At 46.0% G+C, this 14815-nt stretch overlaps 1 protein-coding gene across 2 annotated transcripts; it reads right to left on the bottom strand.

Moving 5' to 3' along the window:
* Positions 1-8364: 8364 nt before the first annotated feature.
* Positions 8365-12999, bottom strand: LOC123054700 (disease resistance protein RPM1). Of its 2 annotated transcripts, XM_044478531.1 has the most exons (3): positions 12700-12998; positions 12269-12346; positions 8365-11398 (listed from the first exon to the last, which is right to left on the bottom strand). In XM_044478531.1, exon 3 carries the CDS (start codon positions 11391-11393, stop codon positions 8691-8693), a length of 2703 nt encoding a protein of 900 aa, XP_044334466.1. In that variant the 5' UTR covers positions 11394-11398; positions 12269-12346; positions 12700-12998; the 3' UTR covers positions 8365-8690. The 2 variants fall into 2 exon arrangements, with proteins under 2 accessions (XP_044334466.1, XP_044334467.1); XM_044478532.1 differs by lacking the exon at positions 12269-12346 and having other exon boundaries at positions 12700-12999.
* Positions 13000-14815: the final 1816 nt, after the last annotated feature.

Raw genomic sequence — 14815 nt, 5'->3', positions numbered from 1 at the left:
GAACTCGGTGGCGCCGGATAGAAAGAATCGGTGGGGCCGAGTTGGATATTTGGTGGGGGAAATATGTGGATATGAGAAAGTAGTGGAGGGTTTTGGAGCATATCACTAAGCATTTTGAGCAAGCACCTCATTAAGCAACACCTCATCCCTTCTTAATAGTATTGGCTTTTCCTATAGACTCAATGTGATCTTGGATCACTAAAATAGAAAATGTAGAGTCTTGTGCTTTGAGCTTGAGCCAATCTTTTGTCCTTAGCATTTCGAAGGGTCCACTTTCTAATCCATGCCATGCCAATCATTGAGCTTTCCCGAAATATCTATCTTGAAATAGCATTAGCTCAATGAGCTATATGTTGTTAGGAATTACCAAAACCACCCAGGGATAGTTGCACTTTCATATGGCTTAATCCAATGATATAAATTGATAGTTTCATCAAAACAAGCAAACTATGCATCAAAAACAGAATCTGTCTAAAACAGAACAGTCTGTAATAATCTGAACATTCACCATACTTATGATACTTGAAAAATTCTGCCAAAATTAGGAAAAATAAACAATTTGTATAGAAAGACAGTGCAAAAAGAATCAGAACCGTTTGACTTTCCAGTAAAAAAAATTAAAAATCACGCACTACAGCCAAAGTTTCTGTCCTGCACCGTACAAACCATCAAGCATTGTAAACATCCTAAAGGCAAACCTTGGCACATTATTTTTATAATACAATGGAATTGTACAAGGGGATAATTATTTTTGTTGAAAAGTTTCTGTAATTAAGATTCACAAAGTTTCCATGGGCATGAACAAAGTTCAAGGACGTCCCCCACTTTCACAATGCTCGTCTATCTCACTTTCACTTTTCTTTTTGAAAAGTTTTAGGTTCCCCTCTTTATTTTTTTTTGTTTTTAAACTATATAAAAGCACTCAACAGAAATAAATGACTCTCTAAAACTTCCGGGTTGTCTCCCTGGCAGCGCTTTCTTTAAAGCCATTAAGCTAGGCATATAGTGCTCAAGTAATGGATCCACCCGGATCCCAAGGTATATCAAAGCCAATTTTAATTAGCAATGATTTGGCATTTAGTAGTGAGCACAAAGTAACATATATCAAGCAATGATAAAGTCTAACTCTCTTCCTATGCATCGGCATGTCATAGAAGAATAATTCATGCACACATAGTAAAGGCCAATGAATAGTATAAACAGTTTCTTGCAATTTTTTCGTGTTGGAAACATAAAGGGGCGGAGATGTAGTTCCCCTCTCATAAGAATTGCAAGTAGGAGCAGCAAGCACATGCATATTATATTCATCAAAATCATCATGTGCAACGGTAAAAGGCAACCCATCAATATAATCCTTAATAAGGGCAAACTTCTCCGATATAGTGTAGCCGGGAGAATTCAAAAAGATAATAGGACTATCATGCGTGGGTGCAATAGCAACAATTTCATGTTTAACATAAGGAACTATAGCAAGTTCATCTCCATAATTCATATTGGCATCTTGGCCACAAGCATAGCAAGCATCATTAAAAAGGGATATTTCAAGAGAATCAACGGGATCATAACAGTCATCATAGCAATCATCCTTCGGTAAGCACGAAGGGAAATTAAACAATGTATGAGTTGAAGAGTTACTCTCATTAGAAGGTGGGCACGGGTAGCTAATCCGCTCTTCCTCCTTTTGTTCTTCGCTCTCCTCATCATCTTTTTCATCCAATGAGCTCACAGTTTCATCAATTTCTTTTTCCATAGACTCCTGTAAAATATTAGTCTCTTCTTGGACAGCGGAGACTTTCTCAATAAATGCATCAATATCGGAATTGAATTCATAATTCTCATAGCAATATTTTCAGGTCTATAAACAGCATCATAAAGATTTTCAAACTCTTTGAACATAGATTCAATTTCATAAGCACCCATAAAAGCAACAAATTCTTCTATTTGTTCCACATCATAGTAATCATATATACCTCTAGCATAAGAAGCCAAGGTTTCATTATCATTAAATTCGCATGAAAAGGGAAGGTGTGGAGCCTTCATCCTAGAGCAACAAGTATAATCATATCTCAAGCATAGTTGCCTAGCATACCACTTCAACATATGAATTTGATCCCATAGTAGTTTCCCTTTTTGAGTCAAGCGATAATCCCTAAAGTATTCTCGTTGGTCCAACGTGTCTCCCATTACATAATTGAATGGGGTTTTCTCAGGATTATCAAAGTAGTACATAATATCTATCACATAACGAGCATCGAGGGTTTTAGGAGGTTCCCCATCTCCATGAGTAGCAAGTACACCTAATTTTTTTGGTATTTCGTGTTCCATATCCATAACTAAAGATAGAGAACAACTTATAACAGGAAATAAAATCTACTTGATAAAGCAAACAAGCACACACGAGAATATTCACCCCACGCTATTGCTCCCCAGCAACGGCGCCAGAAAAAGGTCTTGATAACCCACAAGTATAGGGGATCAATTGTAGCCTCTTTCGATAAGTAAGAGTGTCGAACCCAACGAGGAGCTAAAGATTGAACAAATATTCCCTCAAGTTCTATCAACCACCGATACAACTCTACGCACGCTTGACGTTCGCTTTACCTAGAACAAGTATGAAACTAGAAGTACTTTGTAGGTGTTGTTGGATAGGTTTGCAAGATAATAAAGAGCGCGTAAATAAAAAGTAGGGGCTGTTTAGATAAAGACACAATAAAGTAAATATAGCGAGTGTGAAAAAGTGGTGGTAGGAGTTGCGAAATTGTCCCTAAGCAATTGACTAGTTTACTAGACCGATAGCAAGTTTTATGTGGGAGAGGCCACTGCTAGCATGTCATCCCTGACTTGGAATTCTATGCACTTATGATTGGAACTATTAGCAAGCATCCACAACTACTAACGTTCATTAAGGTAAAACCCAACCATAGCATTAAGATATATTGGTCCCACTTCAATCCCGTATGCATCAATTTCTATGCTAGGTTGAAGCTTCTGTCACTCTTGCCCTCCAATACATAGTCCTATCAACATACAACTAACCCTATGGTGTGATCCACGCGCGCGCTCATATGATGGGCACCAAAGGACAACAACATAACCACAAGCAAATTAAACCAATCATAGCAATTCATCAACCACCGATAGGACAACGAAAATCTACTCAGACATCATAGGATGGCAACACATCATTGGATAATAATATGAAGTATAAAGCACCATGTTCAAGTAGAGGGCATAGCGGGTTGCGGGAGAGTGGACCGCTGTAGATAGAGGGGGGAAGGTGATGGAGATGTTGGTGAAGATGGCGGAGGTGTTGGTGTAGATCGCGGTGATGATGATGGTGGCCACGACAGCGTTCCGGCGCCACCGGAGGAGAGGGGGGAGGGCCCCCCCTTCTTCCTCTTCTTCCTTGACCTCCTCCCTAGATGGGAGAAGGCTTTCCCCTCTGGTCCTTGGCCTCCATGGCATGGGAGGGGCGAGAGCCCCTCCGAGATTGGATCTGTCTCTCTGTCTCTCTCTGTTTCTGCGTTCTCGTCTTCTGCCCTTTCACCGTTTCGTATATATATGGAGATCCGTAACTCCGATTGGATTGAAACCTTCGCCCAGATTTTTCTCCAAAAATTAGCTTTCTTGCGGCCAAAGAAGAGCAGCAACCGCCTTACGGGGGCCCCACGAGGGGGGCAGGCGCGCCCCTGCCTCGTGCCCCCCTCGGGCACCGTCTCGCGTTGATTCTTCTTCCCATATTCTCCAAATATTCCAAAAATATTCTCCGTCTGTTTTTATCCTGTTTGGATTCCGTTTGATATGGGGTTTCTGTGAAACATAAAACATGCAACAAACATGAACTGACACTGGGCACTGGATCAATATGTTAGTCCCAAAAATTATATAAAAAGTTGCCAAAAAGTATATGAAAGTTGTATAATATTGGCATGGAACAATCAAAAATTATAGATACGACGGAGACGTATCACACCGCGTTGAATCTAGCAAATGCGGTTCGTCCGAGCAGTGCGTGATAGCCGCTGCGGAAGGGGACGATATCGAAGATTAGTTCTTCACTTCGGAAGTTGTCCGGGGAACCGAATACCACCTCCAGCGTGATTGAGCCCGTGCAACGGGCCTCTACGCCTGGTATGACTCCTTTAAAGGTAGTCTTGGTGGGCTTGATTCTCGAGGGGTTAATGCCCATTTTACGTACTGTATCCTGATAGAGTGGGTTGAGGCTGCTACCATCGTCCATTAGGACTCGTGTCAGGTGAAATCCGTCGATGATTGGGTCGAGGACCAGTGTGGCCGAACCGCCATGACGAATACTAGTTGGGTGATCCCGACGATCAAAAGTGATCGGGAATGACGACCATGGATTGAATTTTGGGGCGACTGGCTCTACCGCGTAGACGTCCCTGGGTGCACGCTTGCGCTCCCTTTTAGGGATGTGTGTAGCGTATATCATGTTCACCGTTTTGACTTGAGGAGAAAATTTCTTCTGCCCCTCGGTGTTCGGCTGCCGGGGCTCTTCGTTGTCGTCCTCACTTTGTGATCCCTTTTCCTTATTCTCGGCATTTAACTTGCCCGCTTGTTTAAAAACCCAACAATCCCTGTTGGTATGATTGGCTTGTTTGTATAGGGTGCCATGTATCTGGCACGGACGGTCGAGTATGCGGTCCAAGCTGGTTGGTCCCTCGCTGTTCCTTTTGTAGGGTTTCTTCCGCTCGCCGGACTTGGAGCCACTGAATCCGGCGTGAACCGTAGTGTCATCGGTGTTATCGCCATTGCTTCGGCGTTTGTGTCTATTGCGCCGGAGCTTGCCGGTGCTGCTTTTGGCCTCGGAGGGGCCTGCCTCGTTGGCTGTGTTTTTACTACGGGCCAGCCAACTATCCTCACCCGCGCAAAAGCGGGTCATGAGTGCCGTAAGGGCTGCCATGGATTTTGGTTTTTCCTGGCCGAGGTGGCGTGCGAGCCATTCGTCACGGATGCTGTGTTTAAAGGCCACTAGGGCTTCGGCGTCCGGACAGTCAACAATCTGGTTCTTTTTGGTTAGGAACCTGGTCCAGAATTTTCTGGCTGATTCTCCAGGTTGTTGAACTATGTGGCTTAAGTCATCGGCATCAGGCGGCCGGACATATGTACCTTGGAAGTTGTCATGGAAAGCTTCTTCCAAGTCCTCCCAGCTGCCGATGGAATTTTCAGGCAGGCTATTTAACCTGTGCCGAGCTGGCCCTTTGAGCTTTAGTGGGAGGTATTTGATGGCGTGGAGGTCGTCTCCACGGGCCATATGGATGTGGAGGATAAAATCCTCAATCCATACTGCGGGATCGGTTGTTCCGTCGTATGATTCAATATTGACGGGCTTGAACCCCTCGGGGAATTCGTGATCCATTACTTCATCTGTGAAGCAAAGAGGGTGTGCGGCTCCTCTATATCGGGTCGCGTCGCGGCGCACCTCCGATGGAGTCCGCCTGCGGTTATCGGCCCGGGCGTGACTGGGTTTGTCACGTCCGTATAAGTAGCCGTCGTCGCGAGTCGAAGAACGTCCTCGCGATCCGTAGATTGATCTGGTGTGTCCTGCTCTCTTGTCCAGGTCCTACCGAAGGTCGTATGTATAATCCCGAGCTGTTTTGTCTCTGTTTTTACGTGGCGGTGGGGCGGGCTGCTGTTCGGCCCGAGTCGCCGCTTTATCCCGACCGCGTGGTGGTCGGTCCACCACCCTGTCCCGACCGTGTGGTGGTCGTTCCGTATCGCGCAAGGGAGGTATGGGCTCCGGCGCCTCCTCATCGAACTGAGGTAGCAGTCTGCGCTTTGGGTAACTCTTGGCTGGACACTTGAGGCCGTATTCTTCGGCTGCTAGGACATCAGTCCATCTGTCGACGAGCAGATCTTGTTCAGCTTCGAGCTGCTGCTGTTTCTTTTTCAGGCTCCTTGCAGTGGCTATGAGCTGAAGCTTAAAGCGCTCCTGCTCCCGAGGCTCCTCAGGCACGATGAAGTCTTCATTGCCGAGGCTCGTCTCCTCCTTGGAGGGCGGACGGTAACTATCGTCCTCCGAGTCTTCTTCTATGACCTGTTCGTCAGGGCTGACATGCCCTGGTTCCCGATTGTTATGTTCGGCAGTTTGTTCATCGGGTTCTTCTGTGCCTTCGGCACCATCCGGAGTGTTGTCGTCTCCTGTGCCGGTGTTGCTATCCCTGCTGCGGCGGGATTTAGAGCGGCGCCGCTGACGTCGGTGCTTTGGTTGTGTTTCGGGAGGGTCCTCCTTTGTTGGTTTTTCCTTGCCGTCGCCACTATTATCTTTCGGTGTATCTACCATGTAGACGTCATACGAGGAAGTGGCCGTCCATCGTGCAGTGAATGGCGGGTTCTGGCCTTGCTCCTTGTCGGTATCGTCGTCCATACCGTCGATGTCTTCGGAGCCGTAATCAAGCTCGTCGGTTAAGTCTTCGACAGTGGCTATGAAGTGGGTGGCGGGTGGGAAGCGAACTTCTCCATCATCAGCTTCTAGCTCGAACCGGACATGGTTCAGCTGTGAGTCCCTCTCCAGGGACAGGTTCTTTAAAGAGTTTAGCACATCGCCCAAAGGTGAGTGCTGGAAGACGTCTGCGGCACTAAATTCGAAAATCGATAACCGATCCAGCTTGGTGTCTGCAGACGTTTGTGGTTCGGAACTATGGCCGGAGACGAGTCCGGAGTTCCATTAACGCACGTATTGCAAGGTGTCGAGTCTGTGTGCAGCTCCAATGCCGCGGACTCTGTGGCCTCGAACGGCGCGATCTGTTCCGGCTCTAAGGCCGTTGCAGCAACAGGAACCATCTCCTGGACGTGATCCGATGACAGAATTAAGTGATGTTCATCGGAGCGAGGGGGAGCGATCGCCGCGGTCTCGAATCCGTCGAAGATCAAGTCTCCACGGATGTCCGCAACGTAGTTCAAGCTTCCGAATCTGACCTGATGGCCAGGGGCGTAGCTATCGATCTGCTCCAGATGGCCAAGCGAGTTGGCCCGCGGTACGAAGCCGCCGAACACAAAAATCTGTCCGGGGAGGAAGGTTTCTCCTCGGACAGCGTCACTATCGACGATTGAAGGGGCCATCGAACCTTTCGTCGATGGCATAGTGGAACTCTCAATGAAAGCACCAATGTCGGTGTCAAAACCGGCGGATCTCGGGTAGGGGGTCCCGAACTGTGCGTCTAAGGTCGATGGTTACAGGAGACGGGGGACACGATGTTTACCCAGGTTCGGGCCCTCTCTATGGAGGTAATACCCTACTTCCTGCTTGATTGATCTTGATGAATATGAATATTACAAGAGTTGATCTACCACGAGATCGTAATGGCTAAACCCTAGAAGTCTAGCCTATATGACTATGGTAATGAGTGTGTCCTTTCCGAACTAACCCCTTCGGTTTATATAGACACCGGGGGGATCTAGGGTTACATGGAGTCGGTTACATAGGAAGGAATCTTTATAGTTGATCGCCAAGCTTGCCTTCCACGCCAAGGAGAGTCCAATCCGGACACGGGTACAGTCTTCGGCCTTCATGTCTTCACAGCCCATGGATAACAGGCCGGACGCCCGAGGGCCCCTTAGTTCAGGGCTCCCTCACTAGCCACTATGCTTTGTCCTTTTAACTCTGCATTGCTTTCTCAATGCTGCATGTGCTTGCTTGCTTGTGTGGGGTTGCACGCTCGACGTACTACTTCCAACATGTATATGCCACATCCATATTCCAGTTGTAAATTCCACATGTATATACCACATGTATATTCCACATGCGTATGCTCGAACAACTGTCCCCAACCACTAACTGTACCACACAGTTTCATGTAATCCAACCGCGCAATTTACTCGAACAATACCAAGATGATCGAATGCAGACCACAATGACTGACATGAAAGGACAGGTGTTGCATTGCTATTGCAAGTTTTCGGTCCTTGCATCCTCTAAAATATTGTAGCGAAATACACTTTCTCAACTTGGACCGAGCTCTGCCTCCTGGCCTTTCAAGCAGGGACTTAACTGGGGCAGGAAACAACATAGCTACATTGACATTTTTTACTGCAATTTCCCCTGATATCAATTAATCTTCCCAAGATGAGGTACTGATGCCCAGGGAAACCGTTCTCCGCTACATATTTTGAACATAGAGCACATGTTCATAAAGTGCATGTGCTTTGTCTTCCTTCTCCCAAGAGTATCAGACATCATATCAAGATGAACCAAAATGAGACTACTCTGTCTCCTTCAAACTGGAGGACCCAAATTCCTGCGGAAGACACACAGGTGCTATAGAGGCACCTAATCAGGAAAACACACAGATGCGCGAGCTGCTCAAATCTTGCTGAATCAGATCACAGGGCCACACAGCGACAAAGATCAAAATATATCCACATATATAAGATCAAATGTTTGAAAGGATTATTCACAGAAGGTGTTCGATAAGAAAAATACATATCATTACATGAAATCAGTACTGGCAGTGGCATATATGACTAACAATATAAAACCAGATGCGGACCTGTGGAAGGCAATCGATACCAAACTTTGAGTAAATATGTTACACATGTAACCACCGGCAAATGCTGCTGACGACATCAATAATCACAAATTTACTGGAACGATTAAAAGTACCAAACGACTGTGAATGACAGATGCACCATCCAAGACAAACATTGCAGGTAGAACTGACCTGCTGCATCTAGACACGAACCTCTGGAACATGCAGTGTCTTCTGATGCATTCCGTTAGTGTCCCATTGGCTTCTGAAATCCGTGTGCAAGCACTGCAGTGTGAGCTTCTTAAGGGAGCGAAGGGATTCAATGCCTTGAGGGACCTTGTCAAGCTTCGGCAGCGAGATAATATACAGACCTTCAACGCATGGAAGAGCGTCCTCACTGATGTTTAGCTCACTGACATCATGCATGCACCTTAAGATAAGTGTCTTCAGGTTTGGAAAGGAATTTGCAGAAAGAGCCAGAGTGCTTGCACCATGCATGTTGTTAAGTCTCAGATACGTTAGGTTTGGCATGTGCCGGGCGAGCATCTCCAGTGGATCTTCCACAAGGTGACACCCGCTTAGAGCTAGATACTTGAGATGTGTCCCATGCTTGAGAAATATCGGGCAATTTAGTGTCCCCTTGGCCCATTTCCCTCTGATAATCAACTTGTGTAGATCTGTAGACCTTGGTTGGAGAGCCTCAAAGCAAAGTGCCTCATTCTCATCCCTTGCACAAAGAAGCAAGCTTGAAAGAAGTGGCATATTCGAAAGGGTAGCAAACAGATTTGCACACTCAGCGGCACTAATGTTATCAATCCACAAACTTCTTAGTTGCATCAGTTTCTTCAGCTGCTCGGCCAAGTCATTGCTGGATTCCACGGTCTCAAGAGTTTGCAGTTCTTGCAAGTTGGACAGCTCTTTAGGTGCTTGCATTCCATTAAAGTACCGAAACTCCACCTGCTTCTCATCAACAAATCTATCGGCGAAAAGATGTTGCAGCTTCTTGATCTTGAAAAGCCCTCGTGGTAGCTTCTCTATTTTGGTTTGCTTGATGTCGAGGGTGTGGAGGCGAGACAAATGCTCAATAGTGTCCGGAAGTGCCTTGACCTTGGTGCGCCGTAACCCGATGTAACGCAGATTGAACTGAGACCCAATCGATTTTGGCACTTCAGTTATTTCAGAGTCTTGCAGCTCAAGAACAGTAAGGTAGTTCGATGCAGATAAAATTGATGATAGCATGTCAGGCGAGGATGGAATTACTGACACTACTGTTCGAAGATGTGAAAGTTTAGCTTTCAGTGCAGTGTCCTCTTTCCATTCACATGATGACAGACGACGAATATCCATCATTGTGTCGTAATCATCTGTTGAAGCAAATCTCTCTTCTTTAGCAACAGAACTAGCCAGTTCACGCATAATATCATGCATCTTACAGAGGCTGACCCTGCCAAGCTCATCATACTCCACCACCTCAAGCATATTGCGGTGGACCAGCTCCATGAGATTTCCCTCAGCTACCATCTCTGGCGTGTTCTTTCCCTTACTCGGCACAAAGCCTTCCGCAACCCACAGCCTCACAAGGGTGTCACGTGACATGGGGTAGTCTTCAGGGAAGAGACTGCAGTACAAGAAGCAGTTTCTGAGATCGTCTGAAAGGTCATGGTAGCTCAGATTTAAAATTGCTCGGACATGATCATTGTTTGACAACTCGTGTCCAAGCTGATTGTACGTTTGTTTATAAACATCTAATTTTTGTCTTGAAGACAACATGCTGCCAATGGTAACAATTGCTAGAGGCAGGCCATGACACTTTTCAACAATAGAAGTAGCAGTTGTCTCGAGATCCTCGGGGCATGTGTGATCCTTCATGTTGTGAAAAGCCTTTCTACAGAAGAGCTTAAATGCATCAGGATTACTCAATGGCAGGAGCTCAAGGTGACGGGTCGGAGAAGAAATTCCTGCAACATGGTCCTTCCGTGTCGTAATGATGATGCGGCTTCCTTGGAGATTCGGGAAAGCATCAGATATTTGGAAGTATACCTCTGGCTCCCAGACATCATCCAGTACAATCAGATATTTTCTATTTTCAAGTCTCTTCTCTATTTCCTTTTTCATGTCATATATGTCCATTTTGTCCATGCCTGCTGACAATGGTTTTTCGGTGTATCCAATCTTCCATAGTATCTTCCTCAACAGAGCATCAACAGTGTAAATTTGTGACACAACGATCCATGCATTTGCAGGGAACTTGATCTTTTCCCGTTCATAAACATTTGAAACCAATGTAGATTTTCCCAACCCGCCCATGCCTGATACTGTTATCACATTGTTCTCCGTCTCTTCGGTGTCCAGCCATCTGGTCAGCAATATCCTGTTTTCTTCAATTCCTACTAGATCTTGATCTTTGACAAATTCAGGGAAGCTGTCCTGGGACCACCGTCTTTCCATCTCAGTAAGTGGGTCAGGGACAAGCTGGAAGGGTTGCAACCACCGTTCTTTCAACTTTATAACTTGCTCAATCTCCTCCTCTACCACAACTACCTCATCCGCAATTTGACTGAAAACTGCATAATCTTTTATTTTCAATATTTTCTTCAGGCGACTTTGTTCCCTATGTTTAAGTATGTGGTATGAATATTTATCCATTACATCTTCAACATGGTAGGCCACGTTGCGGACTTCCCCAATCCAATTCTTGACACCTTTGTCAATGAGGTATACAGTATCTATCTGCATTATTACATTACTCATCATAGTCAGTTGCTTTCTTATTTGCTCAACCTTTACCGGCAGTTCCTTCAGATTAGTAACTTTTACGGAGAGCTCAGATATGATGGCCTTGATGACTTCATCTCCTAAAATGCAACCAATCTTCGTCACAGCAAGAAGTACAGCCTCGGCCATTTGAGCTGTTCAGCAAAGATAGTGCATGTTACATGACAGAGTAGAAAAACCATCTAGAGTTAACCGAATTAGCTCATGCATGAATAAATAGTAGTTTATACCCCTTGGCCCATGTCATTCCATTTTTTTCTCGACTGAATTTATCGATTTATAGCATATCTAAAACCAAACTATGATATATCATGTGTGAAGATACCAGGTATCACCACATCATAGAATCCCTTTTTGTCCACTGAAATCTCCCTATGGATCAGAGTTAACAGCACTAGTAACGGATGGAATTCCTAGGTGAACTTCACCCGGCAGAATTTGGAAAAGATATGAGGATTTTGGCTCGTATTCTAGAATAGACATACCCAAGCAAAGAGATAAGTTACATCACAAACAAAGGTTCAGTCAAAGTCATTCTCTTTTGCCAAAACTAAGGTAGAAGCACCTAGCGTAATCCAAGAAACGAATTAATGAATAAGTAGAGAACGTGGATGACAGGTGACACAAAGAACAGAACAGGAGAAACCTACTAAGCTGGATGGCATATCCGATTGTCATTCCTTTTGACTGTCATCGGGACTACAGAGAGATTTTCGTTGCAGGAAGCTTGGCAAGCCCCCAGGATACCATGTAAGGACCAACAAGCAATTGATGTTTGTACTAGTTGAGCGCAAAACTCTAAGCATGCGCATAGATCACAACTAGTCTAGTAAATGAACCGGCGGGCTGCTAATTTATCTGCTCCCTCCGATCCATATTAATTGTCGCTGATTTAGTACAAGTTAATTTATCGCATTTGATAGACTACATGGCACAGAGCTATCTTTCGAAAAGGGTAACCTTTGATACCGGCGGTTTCACATCATCAGCTAACCAATACTCACCTTGTAGAGACTTGTAGTGTGTGGCCTATGGAGCAGGACGGCGCTTACATGCCGAATGAACGACCAGCGTGATCAATTCTGCAGCATAAGAAGAGAGAAGTCGAACATCAGACTATGCAGGCAAGGACACAGATGCAGGCGCAGTTAAGAGCTACGACTTTTAAGATGCACAAGATTCACTAGAGGCAAGATCACTGTACTGTGCATACTACTACTACTGGTACAATAAGATTGACCATTTTGGCAGCCGGTCTCGGCCTCTAGTTGGCGGTGGGACAATCTGTCGAGCACATGGCAGGCGAAAACTTTTCTCTAGCAAAACTGCAGGCAAGCATCCAAAGCTAAAGCTTATTTGGAACACATGAAGCCGTGGGATTACGAGAAACTACTACTGTACGTGTGATTGAACTCTCTGGCTCAGAACAGAGTACCTGATGGAAACTACGGGGTCTGCAGCGGAGCCGAGGGAGCAGCAGGGGTCTGCTCGATCTGCAGTGGACGAGAGCAAGACTGAACCGGCTTGTGAAACTGATTCATGCGAGGGACGGAGCTGTACACGGCATATCGGGCGATGGGTGGAGCTTCATCGGTGGCAGTGGGCGAGGGGAGAGCGAGATAAGAGGTGGAACAAGATGCGAGCAATGGAGCTACTACTGCAATCAATCAGTGAGCGATGGCGACCTGCTGTATCTCTCTCCCGTCTCTCTCTCACGATCAACTTGTTCTTTTCTTAATTCCCGCAGGTCAAGTCGTGCCTCTAAAGATTTCGTTCATTAGTGCTCGTTTAGTACAGGATGGTCGGGCAAGAACCTTTTTGCCCCAAAGTCATGCCTCGCCGAGTCACTTGTGCCAAATTTTTTTTTTTTATCGCGACTTCACTGTGCAGGTCTACGTTTGATTTGATATTGCCTTTTTCCTACCTTACGCATACCCACACAACGCTGTCCGGATGGAAAAAATAGCTCCATTTTTTCTGCGGCGGGTCACGGCGACGTCTTTGTCGTGACCTTCTTGAAGGCGTTGCTTTGAAGAGGCAACTTGTGATTGTTGCGTAGGGTTTCCTCTACCGTCATGGTCAGTGGACGTCAGGGTAACGCCCTGGGATGGCTGATGTGCACGGAGACGGCAGTCTTGGATTTGTCATGCGAGGACAACTCCATAAGGCTGCTTCTTCCATAGAAGTCACGACTTCTCTTTTTGGTGGTAGTGGATAGCTGGCTAGTTTGGCGGTATGGGTTCCTTTTGATCTGTGTGTGTATTTGGTTGGACGTCTCATGTTTGTGTTTGTGGTGGGCTTCAACCCAAGTATTTGAGGTTTTATATGAGCTTGGCTCTAGTTATACGATTTTCGTCCGATTTTCATGATTAATTGGACAACAATCTTCTTTTTATAATTAATGAAAAAGGCAAGGATATACACATACAACGGTTTCTTATTAGTGTCGAACAGGTATAGGGTACTACTAGGCGCCCATCTCGTTTGAATTGGTTTTACTAAGGTAGTATTTCATCTGTTTCTTTTTTGTTCTAATAATAATGTTCTTGCACCATGGATGCAACAGATCATCTAATCTTCTCCATTATCAAAGGGGAGTTTGCTGTTTGAACGTCTTCAAATTTGGTTTCGTTCCCCTCCTCCCCTCCATGGTTTAGAATAATCAAAACTAAGTTGATACTTAAAAATCATGTTCTGCATTAACTCAATTAAATCTTATCAAATCATGTCCTGCATTAATAACTCAGTCAAATCAAATGAAATCTTATCAAAACATTAACTAAATCAAACTTTCCTTTCTTTCCCTGTCCATATCCAAATCATATCAAAACCTGAACTAAATCAAAACTTTCTTTGCTTTCCCCTACTCATAATCAAATCTTATCAAAATCTAGAATATGGTAGATGTCATGTATATGTCGAAATTAAAGATTCAGTTGCACCCGTTGCTCATCGCCGACAACAAATCCGGTGTCTTTGGAGGGCAATGGTCACCGCCCACCGACATGCCGTCTTTATCATGTGGCGCCGACGTGAGTGTGACCATCGAGTCCTTCTTCCTAGCTTTGATAATGTCCAGCGCCGACTTGACGGCCCGGTTCCGCGCGGCGTGCTTGTTCTTGCCGTATGTCGCGACCGCCACCGTCTCCCCGGCGACGACCACCTTCACGGTGTGGCTCTTGGCCCAGTCTTTCTTCACGATCCTTGCCTGCAGCATCTTACCCTGGCATAGCTCGTTGAATTCCATCATCGGCTGCTTCCCCACCATCTCCGGCCCGATCAGCGGGTCCGCCAGACGCCGGAACACCCGCCAGACCTGCTCGTTGTCGTCGCCGGAGTCGAGGAACACGGCACCGATGAGCGCCTCGACCATGTCGGAGAGGCACTTGGGCGCCCTGACCTGCCCGTTGGAGTGGACCGGGTAGGCGGCGATTTCCGCCGCGAAGTCGTCGGCGTGCTGCCCGAGGAAGGGCGTCTCGTGGCGGAGGAAGCGGTGGAGGCCGTGCGCGACCGCGGCGCGAGCGAGCTTCTCGCGGTCAACGTTGAGGCTG

This window comes from Triticum aestivum, chromosome 2D (assembly GCF_018294505.1).
Source record: "Triticum aestivum cultivar Chinese Spring chromosome 2D, IWGSC CS RefSeq v2.1, whole genome shotgun sequence".
NCBI lineage: Eukaryota > Viridiplantae > Streptophyta > Magnoliopsida > Poales > Poaceae > Triticum > Triticum aestivum.
This window is presented reverse-complemented; position numbering and strand designations above follow the sequence as displayed.